This window comes from Podarcis liolepis, assembly GCF_965112155.1.
Source record: "Podarcis liolepis genome assembly, chromosome: 2".
NCBI classification, from domain to species: Eukaryota; Metazoa; Chordata; class Lepidosauria; order Squamata; family Lacertidae; genus Podarcis; species Podarcis liolepis.
In genome coordinates, this window is record NC_139555.1 from 105,687,430 (window position 1) to 105,705,635 (window position 18,206).

At 50.2% G+C, this 18,206-nt stretch overlaps 2 protein-coding genes across 8 annotated transcripts in view; both read right to left on the bottom strand.

Annotated features, from left to right (window-relative positions):
* BRPF1 (bromodomain and PHD finger containing 1) overlaps positions 1–607 on the bottom strand; it is a 41,723-nt gene extending 41,116 nt beyond the window's left edge. For all 3 annotated transcript variants that reach the window (XM_083491141.1, XM_083491140.1, XM_083491139.1), the window contains exon 1: positions 425–607. The gene's annotated coding sequence lies outside the window, so the exon portion shown is untranslated. The remainder of the gene's footprint in view (positions 1–424) is intronic.
* A 3,134-nt stretch (positions 608–3,741) lies between these two features.
* Positions 3,742–18,206, bottom strand: part of CPNE9 (copine family member 9) — a 66,849-nt gene continuing 52,384 nt past the window's right edge. For all 5 annotated transcript variants that reach the window (XM_083492526.1, XM_083492527.1, XM_083492530.1 and 2 more), the window contains 9 exons: positions 17,987–18,040; positions 16,881–16,942; positions 15,579–15,625; positions 14,507–14,688; positions 6,401–6,528; positions 5,436–5,538; positions 4,793–4,850; positions 4,411–4,484; positions 3,742–4,297 (listed from right to left, as the gene is read on the bottom strand). In XM_083492526.1, the coding sequence (XP_083348652.1) occupies positions 4,145–4,297; positions 4,411–4,484; positions 4,793–4,850; positions 5,436–5,538; positions 6,401–6,528; positions 14,507–14,688; positions 15,579–15,625; positions 16,881–16,942; positions 17,987–18,040 (861 nt within the window). In that variant the 3' untranslated portion in view covers positions 3,742–4,144. The remainder of the gene's footprint in view (positions 4,298–4,410; positions 4,485–4,792; positions 4,851–5,435; positions 5,539–6,400; positions 6,529–14,506; positions 14,689–15,578; positions 15,626–16,880; positions 16,943–17,986; positions 18,041–18,206) is intronic.

Genomic DNA, 18,206 nt, shown 5'->3' on the forward strand with positions numbered 1-18,206 from the left:
GAGATACTGGGATGGATTCGCATTTAAGACTAACTCACTCACTAAGGTTGATTTAAACCAGGGTTTAATGTTACGTGCAAACCAGGTCGTAGTTGCTAAGAGGTGAGGCCCAGTCAACCTAGATTAGACAACAAGCCGACCGCCAGCCTATGTGTGTATAGCTGCGCACCCATTTATTTACGTACGCGAAGATTTAGGAGACATTGCCGATTATTTATTACAAATATACTCATAGTACAATCCTATGAAGGCCTACTCAGAAGTTAGTCCTATTTAGTTAAAGGCTACTTGCTCCAAGGTGAATGTGTAGGATTGCAGCCGAAAGGCTGTCCTGAATTTCCACCATGGCTAGAGTAAAAAAAGAGCAGAGAAACAAACTTATTTTGTTGGAAAATCCAGAAACTTAGACGAACTCAGGACTGACCTGGGAGAAATCTATGAACACTCTTTCTCCTTGGATATCTCTTTAAGGAAGACTTTTCTAGGCGGCTGTAGCTAGGCAGCTCTAGAAATCCCTTGTTAGTTCCTAAAAGCAGCCTTGCTGACCATTCTTAACATTTGTGTTTGAGCGTTTGGCCACTTCCTATATTCACCCAGAGGTCTTCATTTTCTGCTTACACCAGTTGCCATGGAACCAAGGTACCCTCGTCACAATGACGCTAAGGCGGAATGTCCTGTTTCTAACTGAAAGTGGCCATTTTGGTGGTGGTGACTAATGCCAGGCAAATGTAGGATCAGACTGTCTTTCTCTATGTGAATCATCCTCCTTCCCCACAAACTGAGGTTTCTCTAGAACAAGAAGAGACAGCTCTTTGTCACTCTAGCCTGTTCTTAGTTCCTATTTATAGTAATTAGAACATAAGATACTGCCTTTTACAGTCAGGCCATTGGGTCAACCTAGAGTAGGACTCCCCAAGCCCATGGGTCAAATTTGGCCCAGCATGGGTCCCAGTTTGGCCATTTACTCCAAACCACGCCCACCAGGCTAGCTTTCAGGTGTTTGGGATGCACAGCATAAAGGAAGCTGTCGTCTGTGCATGCACAACGGCCGTCTCAAATAAACATTCACACTGTGAGGAAGCCCAAAGTGAGTGGGGCTTAAATTTTCCAGCTGGATTGAAGCTGGTCTGAGGGGAAAACACACACATCCGACAGCAGTATTTGTCAAGAAAGTCCAGGACCGATGTAGACTGTGGCAAACACCGTGTGAATGTGGCTTGAAAAACTAGCCGTGGCAGCACACTGGGTGTGGGGTCTGTTATGTACTGAAGTCCTCATCCTGGGCCAGCAGGGGGATAGTTTTCACTCAGGTCCACATATGCAAATAAGGGATTGAAAGTGACGTTCAGTGATTGGATAGTTTTAGAAAATTGTTACAGTTACGTTGTACTGGAGCTCTATATAAGCAGGCTGGCTGAACTCTTCAGTTCAGTTCTGTTCTGGCCTATGAATAAACAAGAGCTGTTTGAAGAATCGCTGTGTCGTCTGAGATGTTCACCCACAACTTAACAGGGTCAGTGGTAGTGTGAACACACCCTTGGTTGGCAGTGCCTGTCATTGGCTCTGCGGTGCCCCCTGCTGTTGGCCTCCTTGCTTTCTGCCCTATCAGGTCACCTTCCATCATTGCTTCCCACGCAGTTAAGGGTTTACACACTGCTAAGGCCGTTTGCTAAGCATACTGCCTGCCCTCCACGAGAAACTGCCCAGGAATCGAGCCCCTCCCCGAGTTACCTGCACCTTCTTGGCCAAGGACAAAAGGTGGACCCCCAGCCAGGGATGTGGGAGGAGTGGGGGGTGATGGCGATGATGGGAAGCCTTTGAAAGGTGGCCCTCCCGCTGGATGAGATGAGCAAAGGCATCCTGCCAGCTTCTGCTGTTCCATGTTTTATTCAGGCAGGCTCAGCCCTGGGCTGCACTTTCGCTTCCTGAGAGCAGAGATAAAGTAGGCCAAACGCCCTGCCGCGGGAATACTCCCTTCCCATCTGCTTGCTGGCTTCAAACAATTGAACCTCACCAGGCTGGGCCGCTGCCGCTGCTGTGCACCGAAATATCCCTCCTGGAGAGTCTTAGGGGGCTGGAGAATTGCTGCATCCGTGGAAAGAAGCTCCTAGCTTATAGGCTTACAATATCAGGGTTTCCCCATCTGTCAGGGAAATGAAAGATTTGTCCTAAAACTTAGGTCAGAGCCACACCAAACATTTCAAGCACATGGAATCCTAGGAACTGAGGTTTGTTAAAGGTGCTGGAAATTGTAGCACTGCTGAGGGGCAAACTATAGTTCCCAAATGTTGTTTGTGTGTGAAAGCCATATGCGTTTCATGTGCTTTCATAGTATGGTGTGTATATCCTTAGTCTGCAAAAGAAGAACCCAGCAGTGTTCAGTTGCTGTTCTCGAGGTGCCATTGGGCAAATGGGATATTTGGCCTGGGCTCTGGCCATGGAAGAAGCTTCTGTTTCAAAGGGCTTGGAAAAGCAGGTGCCTGTGTGGCTAGAAAACTCTATGCCTTTTAAAATGTTACCACGGTCTGGTATATGTTTCTAGCCTAAGCTCTGGTCTTTTCTGAATTAAGCTATTATATGAAGAAAATAACTTTTGCCTTCCTTGCCTCTGTTGCCAGTGCTGTGGTTTCTTGTCCAAAATCCCCACATCCCAGTGGCTTCATCAGATTAGCAATTCATTTTGTACTTGGGACTGCGGTGTTGTTGCTATCTGTAATAGGTATGAGTTACTCGTGCGTAAACTGGTGCCTTTCTCGGTTAATTTGCCTTGTTAAACCTTTCTGACTGCACAGTCCCTTCTCATTGTGGCTGCCTCAGTCACTGGCAGAATCCGTCAGTGGGCGTTTCTTGAACCTCTTCCAACATAAAAGTTGTTTGACACCCAGTCTCCTCCTCCTCTCACTGCGCGGGAGTCTTCTGCGCAGGGAAGGCGTGGGTAGCGGAGGACCTGGGCTCTCCTCACTGATGTCCAGTGAAGAGTCCTGGAGCCCTCTCTCCAATTCCCCCGTCGGCCCCCCTTTATCCCTGGTGTTGCGCTGATTGGCTTCCCCCTCTACTGAGCTGTTTCTCCCCCTGCTGCTGGGTCCTTCGCCAGCATCATCTGGGAGCCTCCCCTTCGCCTCTTGCTCCGATGTCAGTTCCCTGACACTATCAGTAAACTGAATCTTTAAAAAGCCCTGCAACTTTAACTGGGAAGCATAGCCTGAGATGGCAGAAAGCCACAACCCCACAGCTGGTTCACCCCACTGGGACAACTACCCTGTAACATCATAGAATTATAGAACTTTGTAAAGTTGGAAGGCATCCTGAGGGTCATCTAGTCTAACCCCCAGCAGTGCAGGAATCACAGCTAACGAATCCCTGACAGATGGCCAGCCAACCTCTGTTTTAAATCCCTCCAACGAAGGAGAGTCCGCCACCTTCCAAGGTAGTCCGTTCCACTTTCAAACAGCTCTTGCCGCCAGAAAGTTCTTCCTGATGTTTAGTCTGAATCTCCTTCCTTGTCATTTGAACCCATTGGTTCGGGTCCTACCTTCCAGAGCAGCGGAAAACAAGCGCACTCCACCTCCCATTTGACAGCCCTTCAGATAGTTGAAGATGGCTATCAAATCATCTCTCGGTCGTCTCTTATCTGGGCTAATCATACCCAACTGCCTCAACCGTTCCTCACAAGGCATGGTTTCCACAATCCCTCATTGACACAACAACAACAACAACAACAACACACGCACGCAAGAGAACCTGGGACCAAGGATGGTTTATTGTCGATAACCAGGCAGAAACAGAACTCTGTGGCGCCTTATTTAGCGAACCTGAAGAAAAACATCGTCCCTGGCTGCCCTCAGCGAAATGCAGGCTTCCTTCCGAACTCCTTCCTGGTCTGTGCCCCTTGCCAAGGGCTGGTTTGTGAACTCTGGTGCCATCCCTTAGGAGATTCTGGGTGGGTTCATGCTTTTGTGCTGGCATCTCCGAGGGCACCTGTGCGAGGCAGGGAGGTCACGTCCCAGCCCACCTCCCACAGAGAGAGCTGTCCCAGCCACCCGGCCCATTGGGGACAGCCAACATTGCCCAATTGGTAGGAGTTGTCTCAGTCCCAGCCGGAGCGGAACACCCTCATTGGCTCAGGCTACGGCAGAGGGCGGAACTACTGCGGACTAGCAGAAAGGGGCTTGATGTCGCGGGTCTTCATGTAGGAGAGGAGCTGCTCGGGGATTTCTGCCAGGACGTCCTTTGCCAGGCGTGCCATGCTCAAGACGTGGTTCCCAGAATGGTCCACGTAATCCCGGAATGGCACAAACTGGGCGGAAAGAGAGAGAAGGGGGTGGGTGCTTGGCCAGATCCCGCCCCCCCCAACCCCACCACCACCCTTTGGCATTGCTGATCCATCCATGCTCTCTGGGAAAGAGTTACCTGCACAATGTCTCTCTCAGCATAGCGCCCCCTGGAGGAGACTCGCACTTCATCTCCGTCCAGCTCTTCCATAGCTGAGGATCACACAAGAATGAATTACTGCTAAGATTCGTTGCCCTCCTCCTTGGGTCGCTGCCCAAGTATAGGGTACCTACGAAAGCCCCTCTTCCCTGCATGCAACCCAGCTCCACAAGGCCTAGTCATTGGCCTCGCAGCATGGCCTTTGGTGGTGACCCTCTCGCCGCTTTGTGCGAAGTGCTGAAGCATAGCAAGTCACCGACTTTGTCGTTGTGTCACCCTGTTGGACCGGGTTGGTCCAGGCCCACCCAACACAATTCCCATCGTTGGCCCATCACACATCTGGGATCAGGGCAACACTTACCCAGAAAATCAGCCGGCCCTACTCCCACGATGATGATAGACATTGGCAAAGACGAGGCCTGTGGGGAGAACCACATTGTCTGAGATGCATCCCACATGCATAGCTGTCAACTTTCCCCCTTTTTAAAGGGAAATCCTATTGGGAATAAGGGAATTTCCCTTTAAAAAAGGGAAACGTTGACAGCTATGCCCACATGGTGTTTAGCCTTGCAGATCCAGATCAAGGCCACAAGGAGCCCTGGGCTAATCTAAATCCACACATTTGCAGCTGTGTATGCACACATGCAAAAACATGTTACATACAACAGCAATGCGCAGTAGACATTGCTAAGTATCTTGGCTGCAAAGCTGTTTACCCTTCAGCACAACTGGGACTTCCCAGCCTCATTCTGCCGGTGGTTAATGTCTGCACCATCGTTTATGTAAAGAAGGCCTTTTTATGTGGTTTGGGGGGTGGGCAATGAGGAATTCTGTGTTCACCACTTTACTGCAAATTCAATCGAGAAGGCGGTGAGGGCAGGTGGAGACATTGGTGACATTGGGAGCTGCTGGTGACCGGCTTTCATGCCTCCCCTTAAGTCTTGAGGGTGTTCCTTTTCTTCCCCACCCCTCTCCCAGCATGGAAAGGCAGAGTTTGGACTCACGCTGACAATGGCTTCCTTGGTGTGCAGCATGTCAGAGATGACTCCGTCCGTGATGATGAGCAGGACGTAATATTGGGACCCGTCGGTCTCCTGGGCTGCCAACCTGAGGAAGAGGAAGAGTCGAGAGGACCAAGACATGCCTTGCTTCTTCACCGTTTCCCACTGCACTATGGAGCTCTGCCCGCCAAGCAAACAGAGTTCTCAGCCGGAGAGTTGAAACAGAGGGCATGATTATTACAGTGGTACTTCAGGTTACAGATGCTTCAGGTTACAGACACTTCAGGTTACAGACTCCGCTAACCCAGAAATAGTACCTCGGGTTAAGAACTTTGCTTCAGGATGAGAACAGAAATTGCATGGCGGCAGCGGGAGGCCCCATTAGCTAAAGTGGTACCTCAGGTTAAGAACAGTTTCAGGTTAAGAACGGACCTCCAGTACGAATTAAGTTCTTAACCCGAGGTACCACTGTAGTATTATTATTATTATACCCCGCCCATCTGGCTGCGTTTCCCAAGCCACTCTGGTCGGCTTGCAGCGTATCGAAAAACATAATTAAAAACATCAAACGTTATAAACCTCCCCATACAGGGCTGCCTTCAGATGTCTTCTAAAAGTTGCGTAATTCCTTATCTCCTTGACATCTGAAGCGAGGGTGTCCCACAGGGAGGGCACCACTACCGAAAAGGTTTGGGTTGGCGGTTCCTCCACCTTTCTCTACCGCTGTCCTCACTGGTTCAAATCGTGCTGCTCGGATCGGCCGGGCAACGGGGGATGTTCCCTAAGGTGCCACTGAAAACATGCAAGCCCTGGAGCCAGACTGGGCTCCTTTGAAGGCAGAGGTGACTTTGGTCTGGGTGTTGCAACAACTGCGTCTTGGAAAGACCAACTCAGAGATGTTCTGCCCCCAGCCCAACACAAGGCTCCCGAGAGGAAAGAGGGCAGGACCTTTTCCAGTGCCCACTTACCGTGCCACCTGGTTGATGACTGGCGCAAAGTTGGTGGGTCCGTATAGCTGCACTGTGCGTAAGCTGTGGAAATACGATTCCAGCACTCCCTCGATGCCCTCGCAGCTGGGGTTGTCTGGGTTGTGATTCTAAGGAAAGAACAGTGCTGTTTAGCAAACACGACAGATTTTATAGGAAGGGAGGTAAATGGATATTTTTTGCCAAGATAACCCCAACAACAACAACAACAACAGCCAGTAACAGGTGAACCCAAAGCCGAGATCTGCAAGATAGGATCTGGTGGATTTCTGGCTCAGCCACCCAGTTCCTACCACCACCGGGCTATACCAGTGGAGCTCCCTAATCCTGGCTTAGCTAGAGCTAAGACCAGTGGACCTTAAGTGATGATATTAATAGACAAGATGTTAAATTGTTTTTATATGCAACAACAGCGGCAGGAGTATTGTTGGCCCAGAAATGGAAACAAGAAGAAATACCGACGAAAGAAGAATGGCAGACAAAATTAATGGACTACGCAGAATTGGATAAAATGACAGGAAGGATTTGAAATCTGCGGGACCAGAGATTTACAGAAGATTGGAAGAAATATACGAATTATTTGAAGAGCAACTGTAATCAACAAATTACGCTAGTCGGACTACAAGAAGTTTTGTAAGGAGAAATATATGAAACATTGCAAAGAAGAGAGACATTAGTTATGATATTTAAATGTAATAGTGAAAGTAAGAAATGTAAATTAAGTGAAGAGATTGGAAAATTTTCAGATGTGATCGTTGGAAGTAAAAAAAATTGTATAAGATATAAAAGTATGTTTAATAATTGTTGAAAATGATATGTTAAAAAATTAATATACCGTGTTTTTTGCTCTATAAGACTCACTTTTCCCCTCCTAAAAAGTAAAGGGAAATGTGTGTGCGTCTTATGGAGCCAATGCAGGCTCCACAGCTATCCCAGAAGCCAAAATAGCAAGAGGGATTGCTGCTTTCACTGCGCAGCGATCCCTCTTGCTGTTCTGGCTTCTGAGATTCAGAATATTTTTTTTCTTGTTTTCCTCCTCCAAAAACTAGGTGCGTCTTGTGGTCTGGTGCGTCTTATAGAGCAAAAAATGCGGTATATAAAGACCAGTGGACCTTACTCCAGCATAAGCCCTGAAAAGCAGGGAGTGGCAGGGATTGGACCAGGCAGTGGGGACTTACGCTGGACCCTAACTTTGAGCTTGTCCACACTTCTGCTGGTTCCGTGCCTAGAAAGTGCCTTCTGGGCACGAGCCCGAGTGGATTTGCGTTTGCTCTGCAGCTTTCCCCCCGAGAACACTCTATTTACCGCTGAATCAGAACAATAATAATAATAATAATAATAAATTTTATTTATATCCCGCCCTCCCCAGCCGAAGCCGGGCTCAGGGCGGCTAACAACAATAAAACAGTATAAAAGTATAACATAAACAACACTCTAAAATCATTCATTGTAAAATTAATTAATTCAGGCCACTGGCAACCATTGGGCCAGAGCTCCGCGAAGATTGCCGAGGGAGGGAGTCAGGCTGTGCCCTGGCCAAAGGCCTGGCGGAACAACTCTGTCTTGCAGGCCCTGCGGAAAGATGTCAAGTCCCGCAGGGCCCTGGTCTCTTGTGACAGAGTGTTCCACCAGATCGGAGCCACAGCCGAAAAAGCCCTGGCTCTAGTTGAGGCCAGCCTAACTTCTCTGTGGCCTGGGACCTTCAAGATGTTTTTATTTGAAGACCGTAAGTTTCTCTGTGGGGCATACCAGGAGAGGCGGTCCCGTAGGTACGAGGGTCCTAGGCCGTATAGGGCTTTAAAGGTTAAAACCAGCACCTTAAATCTGATCCTGTACTCCACCGGAAGCCAGTGCAGCTGGTGTAGCACCGGATGAATGTGATCTCGCAGCGAAGACCCCATAAGGAGTCTCGCCGCGGCATTCTGCACCCGCTGGAGTTTCTGGGTCAGTCTCAAGGGCAGCCCCACGTAGAGCGAGTTACAATAATCCAATCTGGAGGTGACCGTCGCGTGGATCACAGTGGCTAGGTCAGGGCGAGAGAGGTAAGGAGCCAACTGCTTAGCTTGGCGGAGATGGAAGAATGCCGCCTTTGTTATAGCTGCAATCTGCGCCTCCATGGAAAGGGAGGCGTCGAAGATTACACCCAAACTCTTAACAGACGGTGCTGGCACTAATTGCGCCCCCGCAAGAGATGGGAGTTGCCCCCCCAATCCCATATCGCCCCGCCCTAGCCACAGGACCTCTGTCTTCGAAGGATTTAGCTTCAACCGGCTCCCACGTAACCATCCAGCCACAGCTTCCAAACATCTGGTCAGTGTGTCTGGGGCCGAGTCAGGATGGCCATCCATCAACAGATAGAGTTGGGTGTCATCGGCATACTGATGGCAACCCAGCCCAAAACTCCGAACAAGCTGGGCGAGGGGGCGCATAAAGATGTTGAAAAGCATCGGGGAGAGTATCGCACCCTGAGGTACTCCACACACCAAGGAGTGGCGCGATGACAATTCCCCCCCAAGCGCCACCCTCTGTCCCCGACCAGAGAGAAACGAGCGCAGCCATTGAAGGACTGTGCCCTGGATCCCCACGTCGGCAAGGCGGTGGTCCAGAAGTTCGTGATCGACCATGTCGAAAGCTGCTGATAGATCTAGAAGAATCAGCAGCCCCGACCCGCCTCGATCCAGCTGTCTACGAAGATCATCTGTTAGGGCGACCAGAGCCGTCTCGGTCCCATGACCAGTGCGGAAGCCGGACTGGAATGGATCCAAAGCCGATGTTTCATCCAGAAACCCACCAAGCTGTTCGGCAACCGCTCTCTCAATCACCTTACCCAGGAACGGAAGATTCGAGACCGGGCGGTAATTGGATAGATCTAAAGGATCTAATGATGTTTTCTTTAAGAGCGGGCGCACCACTGCCTCCTTCAGTTCCCCTGGGAATGTCCCCGTGCCAAGGGACAAATTGATGATATCCCCCAGGAGGGCCCGCACCTCGTCTGGACACGCTCTAATCAGCCAAGACGGGCACGGGTCGAGAGGACAGGTGGTGGGCTTTCCAGCTTGGAGGAGTCTGTCCACATCGGCTGGGGATATCTGGTCAAAGTGGTCCAATACTGGACCCGAGGACAGTCGAGGGGCCTCCAGTTCCTTTATTGTATCCAAATTGGCAGGGAGGTCATGGCGGAGCAACAAGACCTTCTCCGCAAAAAAGCTCGCAAATGCCTCACAGCTAAGTGTCAAATTGTTATTTAAATTTGGCTGTCCCACAAGGGACGTTAAAGACCTGATTATACTAAATAATTGCGCTGGGCGAGAGCTAGCGGATGCAATGGAGGCCGAGAAGTATGACTTCTTAGCGGCCTTCACCGCCATCTCGTAGGTTTTCATAAAAGCCCTATAAGATGTTCTTGAGGCTCCGTCACGGGCACCCCGCCATACTCGCTCTAGCCGTCTGAGGTCCCGCTTCATTTTCCGGAGCTCCTCGGTAAACCAGGGAGCCCGGTTTCTGCGGGGTCGCAGAGGGCGCTTAGGTGCGATCTCATCGATGGCTGCCAGGAGCTGGGTATTCCAGCCCTCAACAAGCTCAGTCAATGAGTCGCCAGGGGGAGCAAGGTCCCGCAAGGCCTGACGGAATCTATCAGGGTCCATCAGCCTCCGCGGGCGAGCCCAAATTGGCTTGCCACCTAAGCAGGGTGGGGGCGGAAAGTCAATCCTGGCTTTCAGAGCGTAGTGATCAGACCATGGCACCTTCATCGAAGGAGACATGATCACATCTATACCTACGCCAAAGATCAAATCCAGCGTGTGGCCTGCTTGATGCGTGGGGCCCGAAACAAACTGGGAGAGCCCTAGTGTCGCCATGGAAGACACCAGGTCCAGAGCCTGTGAGGAGGGAGTGGCATCAGCATGGATGTTGAAGTCCCCCAGTACCAATAGGTTAGGGAACTCCAAGGCCCAGCCGGCCACCGCCTCCAATAGGCCTGACAGGGTGGCTGCTGGTGCGCTAGGTGGCCGGTACACCAGCCAGACAGCCAAGCTCTCCTCGGAGCCCCACACTAGGCCAACACATTCAATGCCGGGGATCGATGGCGATGGTAGAGCCCTGAAAGGACAATCTTCCCGGATTAATAATGCCACCCCTCCCCCCCGGCCCACAGTCCGCGACTGGTGGAGGACGGAGAAACCCGGGGGCGCCATCTCTCGTAAGGTAACTGTTGCCCCTTCGCGTACCCAGGTCTCCGTCACACAAGCCAGGTCGACCCCCTGCGAGATAAAGAAATCTCGCAGGGTGGCGGTTTTATTGCCTATAGACCTGGCATTGCACAGCACCAGTGACGGAGGTGAGTAATCCTTGCTCACCCTACCCTCGTCCCTCGGGATGGGGCGCAGATTGGAAGGGGTACGAGCGTATCCATATCTCGATCCCCTTCGCCTATAACATCTGCCCCCACCGCCATACCTCCCTCGCCCCTCCACGGTAGCAATCCCAGGCCTCATAGTGGCCTCCATTGATGGCAATTAATGTTATTCTCAGCCTAAAACAATAAAACCTTAAAACAATAAAACAAAAACAACCCAGAAAGCAATAAACAATACAAATAAAACTGCAAAAATTACAAATTCATCAAAATCTAACAAATTCCCAAGCCCACCCAAACATCCATATATAAAAAATCTAAAAGGAAAGGAAAATATTTTTTTAAAAAATGTTTAAAAGAACTCTGCACCCCTACGGGTCCTCCTGGGCAGTAGCAGCATCAGTGGCAACAACCATCCTTGTGATGCCCCACCCTGGGCCAGATAGTAGGTGGCAGGAGCAGTCCTTGTGAGGCCTGTCAGGCCCTCCCTGGGCCAGGTGGTAAGTGGCAAAAAGGAGCAGGGCCCTCAAGCACTCACTCAGGGGAGTCCTCCTGGGCAGCAGGCAGCAAGCAGCAGGCAGTCCTTGTGAGGCCCCAGGCCCCGCCCCAGGCCAGATGGTAAGTGGCAAGAGCAGGGCCCTCAAGCACTCACTCAGGGGAGTCCTCCTGGGCAGCAGGCCGCAAGCAGCAGGCAGGCCTTATGAGGCCCCAGGCCCCGCCCCAAGCCAGATGGTAAGTGGCAAGAGCAGGGCCCTCAAGCACTCACTCAGGGGAGTCCTCCTGGGCAGCAGGCCGCAAGCAGCACACAGTCCTTGTGAGGCCCCAGGCCCCGCCCCAGGCCAGATGGTAAGTGGCAAGAGCAGGGCCCTCAAGCACTCACTCAGGGGAGTCCTCCTGGGCAGCAGGCCGCAAGCAGCAGGCAGTCCTTATGAGGCTTCAGGCCCCGCCCCAAGCCAGATGGTAAGTGGCAAGAGCAGGGCCCTCAAGCACTCACTCAGGGGAGTCCTCCTGGGCAAATTGCTTGTTTTCTCGAGAGAGCGTCAGGGCAAAGGGAAGTCTGGATGAGCCCCTTTTCAGCTTGGAAACTAACCTAATGGAACTAATGCTTGCCAAAAGGATGGCATTGAAAACTCTTATCTCAAAGGCTTGCTTTCCCTCTATCGGGCTTAGGACAGCTCAGCCGGCAACAATCCCAGCTCCAGAGTTTGGATCGGGTGTGCTTTATTGAAGGCAGTGCAAACTGGGCTCACTTCCCTATTTAGGATGTGTGATTCCATCCCCACCCCAGTCCTTAGCAGAAGATAATTCCTTGCCAGGTGTGAAACTAGGCTTTCTTTCACCCGGGTTAAAGACCCAGTTTGGCGCCCCTGCCACACACAGGCTGGGAGCCTCAATGGTGCCCCTCTGGAGGCTTCACCCAGGGCAAAATACCCGGCTAGCTCGCCTGTAGCTACGGCTGTCCTTGCGCATTTAAGAAGTATTTAGAGGCATGAGGAATGGAGACTTTGTGTGCGTGTAAAAAAGTTAAGCTTCCTTCCCTCCCCACAATCTGGTTTTTGTGGTGTGCTAAAGAAGCTCGGTCACACGCATTTGTTGATACCTGTGGCATGTTTCATACTGTAAGCACTAAAAGCCAAAGAAAACAGGGGGTGAGCAAAACAATATTAAGGATCCTTCCACCACTACTAAACTTTTAGAAAGGGGGATTGAGGAACCTCTGTTGGAAGACAAACCCTGGGCTGGAAGACCTGCCCCACTAACCACAGAACAGTGAGCAAGGGGCTTCATTTATTTGGTGGAGAGGGACATGCGTCTGTTCTGCACAATCCAGAGATAAAACTTGGCGTTGGAAAGAGGTTAGAGGCCTGAGCCCTGGAGTTCTGCCACAAACCCATCGCTGCATCCCATCACCTGTGCTAGTCTTGAAAACGAATGCTGCACTGACCAGTAACTGGAGCAAAGGAGAAGGAAAACGAAGACAAGAGTTGGATGTGAACAGTTGGGTAACTATGGGTGCAGGTTAGGCAATTCACGTCATAATACAAAGGGAGATACAGAGTGTTTTTTTTAAAAAAGCTGGTTTGATGGATATCAATGTCCCCTATAAGGCTGCCTGCCTGGTTTGTTGTTGCGTTGTAACATGCTTGCTACTTACAGTAGGGCAAAGGCTTCTGCAGTGGCTCAGAAGCGGAGTGTGTTGTGTGTTGCAGCGAACGTAGTTATTGGCAACAACCTTGAATCTTCTTGCTCTTGCAGATCCACCAGGTGTCATTACAGAGAGCAAGCAGCAAGTCTTGACTACACACTCTGAATTTCTTTTTGGGGTCTATGTAATGGTAGTTCTCTAACTCCCCCTGCCCCACTGCAAAGTTCCAAGGGTGAGATGTCTTGGCAAACCATGTACTTAACCATGGTGCCGCCATCACTGATTTATCAAATTATTTGACAACATTTATATACTGTTTGAATGTACAAAAAAAAAGCAAGAAGGAAAAAAAACAGTACCAAAAACCAAACACTTCTAAGTGGTTTTCAACAGTATGAAATAAAACATCAAAATGATCCATACAAAATTGTTGTTGCTGTTGTTGATGGCATCCATCTTGGGAGACAATGGAGGTTCGTTCTCGAAACCAGTACCGTATTAGGAAAGTCAGGGGCCAAGGTTTTCTGAGAACAGCCTATTTGACTAGCATATTTTAAAGGGAAAACTATATATTATGAAAATCCAGAGTCCCAGGCTGGTCAATCTGGCTCTGGTTAAGACAGTCTTGATCTCCGTTGTCAGGGGGGAAAGAAAATCAAGCACAAAACTAGGTACAAATGACTTGACTGTTCCAAAGCCTTTCCACAAACCACCTCAACAGAGCTCACTGACCATTAATGGTCCATGGAGCTCAGCTTGTGAACCTCTGGGGTATACAATGATCCAGGTAAGGTAAAGGTAAAGGGTCCCCAGACCATTAGGTCCAGTCGTGGCCGACTCTGGGGTTGCGGCGCTCATCTCGCTTTATTGGCCGAGGGAGCCAGCTTACAGCTTCCAGGTCATGTGGCCAGCATGACTAAGCTGCTTCTGGTGAACCAGAACAGCACACGGAAACGCCATTTACCTTCCCGCCGGAGCGGTACCTATTTATCTACTTGCACTTGGACGTGCTTTCGAACTGCTAGGTTGGCAGGAGCTGTGACCGAACAACGGGAGCTCACCCCATCGCGGGGATTCGAACCGCCGACCTTCTGATCGGCAAGCCCTAGGCTCTGTGGTTTAACCCAGAGATTTCCCTAAGACCCGACTCCACAGGTATGCAAAAAAACTGCCTCATAAATCAGGGCAATGATCCCTCTAGCCCAGTTTTGCCCTATCTGACTTGGCAATATGTTTGCTACTCCAGATGCGAGCAAATGGAGACACCAGGGATTGAATCTGGGGCCATACACACATCAGGCCCCTCTTATCTTTTTTATTTATTGGTTTTAATTCATTTTGTAACATCATACATTAGACCAAACAAAAAAGACATACATAACACATTCACACCAAAAAGAATACATAAAAAATTAAAAAAGAAAAATAATAATAAAAAGAACAGATGAGGAGAAGGAAAGAAAAGAAAAGAAAAGAAAATCTCTTAACATAGGACAACAACAGATTAACTACATTAACTACAAAACACACAACGCTGACTGACATCAGGCCCCTCTTATCATTGCAACTGGGGGGGTTTCCCACCTACCAAAGGGAACTGGTGGGACACCTTGCCGTCCGGCGGGACTTTGGCTCCAAAGCCGTAGGCCGGGAAAAGCTTGTCGCTGTCGTAGTCCTGGATGATTTCTCCAACGGCCTTCAGAGCCATGGCGTAGGAGCTGAGCTGGTAGGGGCTCATGTAATGGAGGGAGGTGGGCTGGGAGGGAATCCCTGTGAAAAGGCATTTGGTCAGCCTCCAGAATCCCACAACCCCATTCCCCCAGCAATTCAGCCCCACGACTTCCCACAGGCCGTACACACAGCATTCGGAAACCCATATCAAAAAGCCAGCAACCCTCCGCTATCTTGGCTTGGCTCTCTCCCTCCTCTGGGAATTCACAGAACCTTGAGTAGCTCTTCATACTTTCCTTCTTCTCCTCAATGGCACCTTGACTGGCCTAATAAGGTAAAGGGACCCCTGACCATTAGGTCCAGTCGCGGACGACTCTGGGGTTGCGGCGCTCATCTTGCTTTATTGGCCGAGGGAGCCGGCGTATAGCTTCCGGGTCATGTGGCCAGCATGACTAAGCCACTTCTGGTGAACCAGAGCAGCACACGGAAACACCGTTTACCTTCCTGCCGGAGCGGTACCTATTTATCTACTTGCACTTTGACATGCTTTTGAACTGCTAGGTTGGCAGGAGCAGGGACTGAGCAACGGGAGCTCACCCCATTGCGGGGATTCGAACCACTGAGCTTTTGATTGGCAAGCCCTAGGCTCTGTGGTTTAACACACAGCACCACCCGCGTCCCAATACTTGGCCTAATACTTCCACTTCATTCTCCCACAGGTGAATTCCCCTCTTCCTTGACTCCTCAGACACTGGGACAATGGCATTTCTCTCCCCTCACCCTGTCCTGTGACCAATTCTGGTATGGAAGTGTGGAAGTTCTTTGCGGGAGGATTCCCACAGCCCCACATTTGAGAGTGGGGGCAGGCAACCCCACAGAGGTGGAAGGTTAAAGATCTGCCTTTAGCCCAAGGGTCCTCGGCTGCCTGGTTACCGGCAGCTAAATTCTCCCTCTGTTCCCATAGCGACTCAGGGCTGTGCTGCACTCACCGTTGGAGGCGGTGAAATCAATGGCGACGGTGAAATTCAGCTGTGTCCTAAGGGGTGGGATGGAGGAGAGAGAGAAATGGATGCTATCATTCTTGCAAGCCCCCCAAAATGCCCTTAGCTGTGTTCTTCCTCATAGCTTAATCCCACCAGCACCCTTCGGTCTCCTGCCAGTACCCCAAAAATCAGAGCCCCAATCTCAAAGGTCTCTGCCAGACTTCAGGCATGTTATCCTCTCAATGCTTCACACGCTTGTCTTGTTCTGCCTTCCTGCCTAGGCCACCCTTGTCTAGTCTCCTCCTGGGCAATACCCGAGAAGCTGTGAAGGCTGGTGTTGGTGCTTCAAGCTCTAAACAACTCAGAGACCAAATATCTGAAGCACAGCCTCCTTCCCTACAGATCCTCTCAGGTGCTGAGATTGGCCCTGCTGGTAGTTCCTCTACCATCAGAGGCTTGGGCGTGGGAGTGGTGACCTGCGAGAGGGCCTTCTCCATGGTGGCCCCTAAGCTGTGGAACTCCCCGCAGAAGCGTGTCTGCTTCTTTATACAGCTTTCGGAGAATGCCGAAGATGAACCTCTTTACCTTGGCTTTTGATGCTTGAGGTGTATAATTTTGGAATATATTTTTAGGATAGATATTTCTGAAATGGTAAGTTGTTTTAAATGACTAATAATAATAATAATAATAATAATAATAATAATAATAATAAGAATTTCATTATTTATACCCTGCCCATCTGGCTGGGTTTCCCCAGCAACTCTGTGTGGCTCCCAACAGAATAATAATAATAAGAATAATTGATAAAACATCAAACATTAAAAACTTCCCTGAACAGGGCTGCCTTCAGATGTCTTCTAAAAGTCAGATAGTTGTTTATTTCCTTGACATCTGATGGGAGGGTGTTCCACAGAGCGGGCGCCACTACCAAGAAGGCCCTCTGCCTGGTTCCTTGTAACCTCACTTCTCGCAGTGAGGGAACCACCAAAAGGCCCTCAGAGCTGGACCTCAGTGTCCGGGTCGAATGATAGGGGTGGAGATGCTCCTTCAGGTATACTGAGCTGAGGCCGTTTAGGGCTTTAAAGGTCAGCACCAACACTTTGAATTGTGCTCGGAAACGTACTGGGAGCCAATGTAGGTCCTTCAGGACTTCATATCGTATTGCAAAGTGGCATTTCAGTGTTGTAACCCACCCTGGGACCTTAGGGTGAAAGATGGGCATTCCATCCATCAATAACAGGGCAGCCAGCCCCTGGCCCTCCAGATTCAGGGCCCCAAGGAGGCACCCAAGCTTTTCAACCAACGCACCCGCCTCGAATGTAGTCGACAAAGGTGTATTCCGACTGCACTGCGAAGGACAGCAGCGTTACCTACCGGAAACAGAGACAGGCAGAAAAAACAACATGTGAAACGCATGTAGTCAGAAAGGCAGCTTGGAGGCTCTGTTCTGTAGCAGCCTAAAGGTGCTTCTAGACTGCTGCTATTTTGAGAGTGGGATATGAGCACATGCTGGCAAATTCAGGTTGCAGAATTACGGTTGACCTTGCACAACAAGCTTGCTTCCCCCCTAAAAGATTGAGGGTACCGGTATTTGTGATAGGGAAAGTGAAGGGAAACGCACCAGAAAAATTTGTGGGATTGCCCTTCCATGTCTAAACTCCCCACTGTGTTCAGCTCCCGAGTCCTGCCAGTGGAAGCCCACAGAAGGGTATCTGCCAGCTCAACGGGGCATTCCACCCCTCTCCGCCCCTCCCAAAATGGCTTGGGAAGGTCAGGGGAACCCCCAGAACAGCCTGAGGGACGGAGGGAGGGATCATTCCATCCGGCAACCTGAAAAGCTTGCACGGGCAGAAAATTCGCCATAGTGCTGATCTGAATTTCTCCCCATGTGTTTTCAATGCATGGCGTGTGACACGGTTCACCCAATGAGCAACTGTGCAAACCACTTTTGGAAACGTAAATAAGAAGTTGGTGATGGGGGGGGGCGGATCTGGACCCTAGGGGGAGGGGAAAGAGGCTTTTAAACCTCTGCCCACTCTGTGCAGTCCTGATCCAGATGAACTTCCCCTTTGACCGGAAGGAAGGACTGGTGGTACCGGTGGGAATTTTTGTCCGGCCTCCCAAAATAACACAGGAATCTTAGCAACCCACTCCAGTTCACCAGATCATCTATGCTCTGCGGCAGTTTAGGGTACCTACGCTCCTCTAGATGCTGATGGACTCAAAGTCCCATCATCCCTGATCCACAGTGGTTGAGGACTGATGGGAGTTGTAGTCCAGAAACATCTGGAAAGCCATGAGATTTTCTATCCCCCGTCTTACAGGTTCAAGCCAAACCCTTCAGCAACTGGAGCTGGCGCTTAGCAATTCAAGGTGGGGGGAGAGGAGAAGAACATAACATCCCACATACTTACTGTCCCAGAGTTAACGTATTTTTTCTTCTTGCATTTCTTCCTAGGATTAGAAACCTGGGGTTGAAACAGAAGAACAAGGAAAGGTGACTCTGTTGTCAACTCTCCAGCCACCATTTTGTCTCCCAACAACCGTCACCAAAGTTGTATCCTTTGCAACCATTATACTTCATATTTGTGGCCATTACCATAACCTCAACTGAGCAGCTACACAGATTGTGGA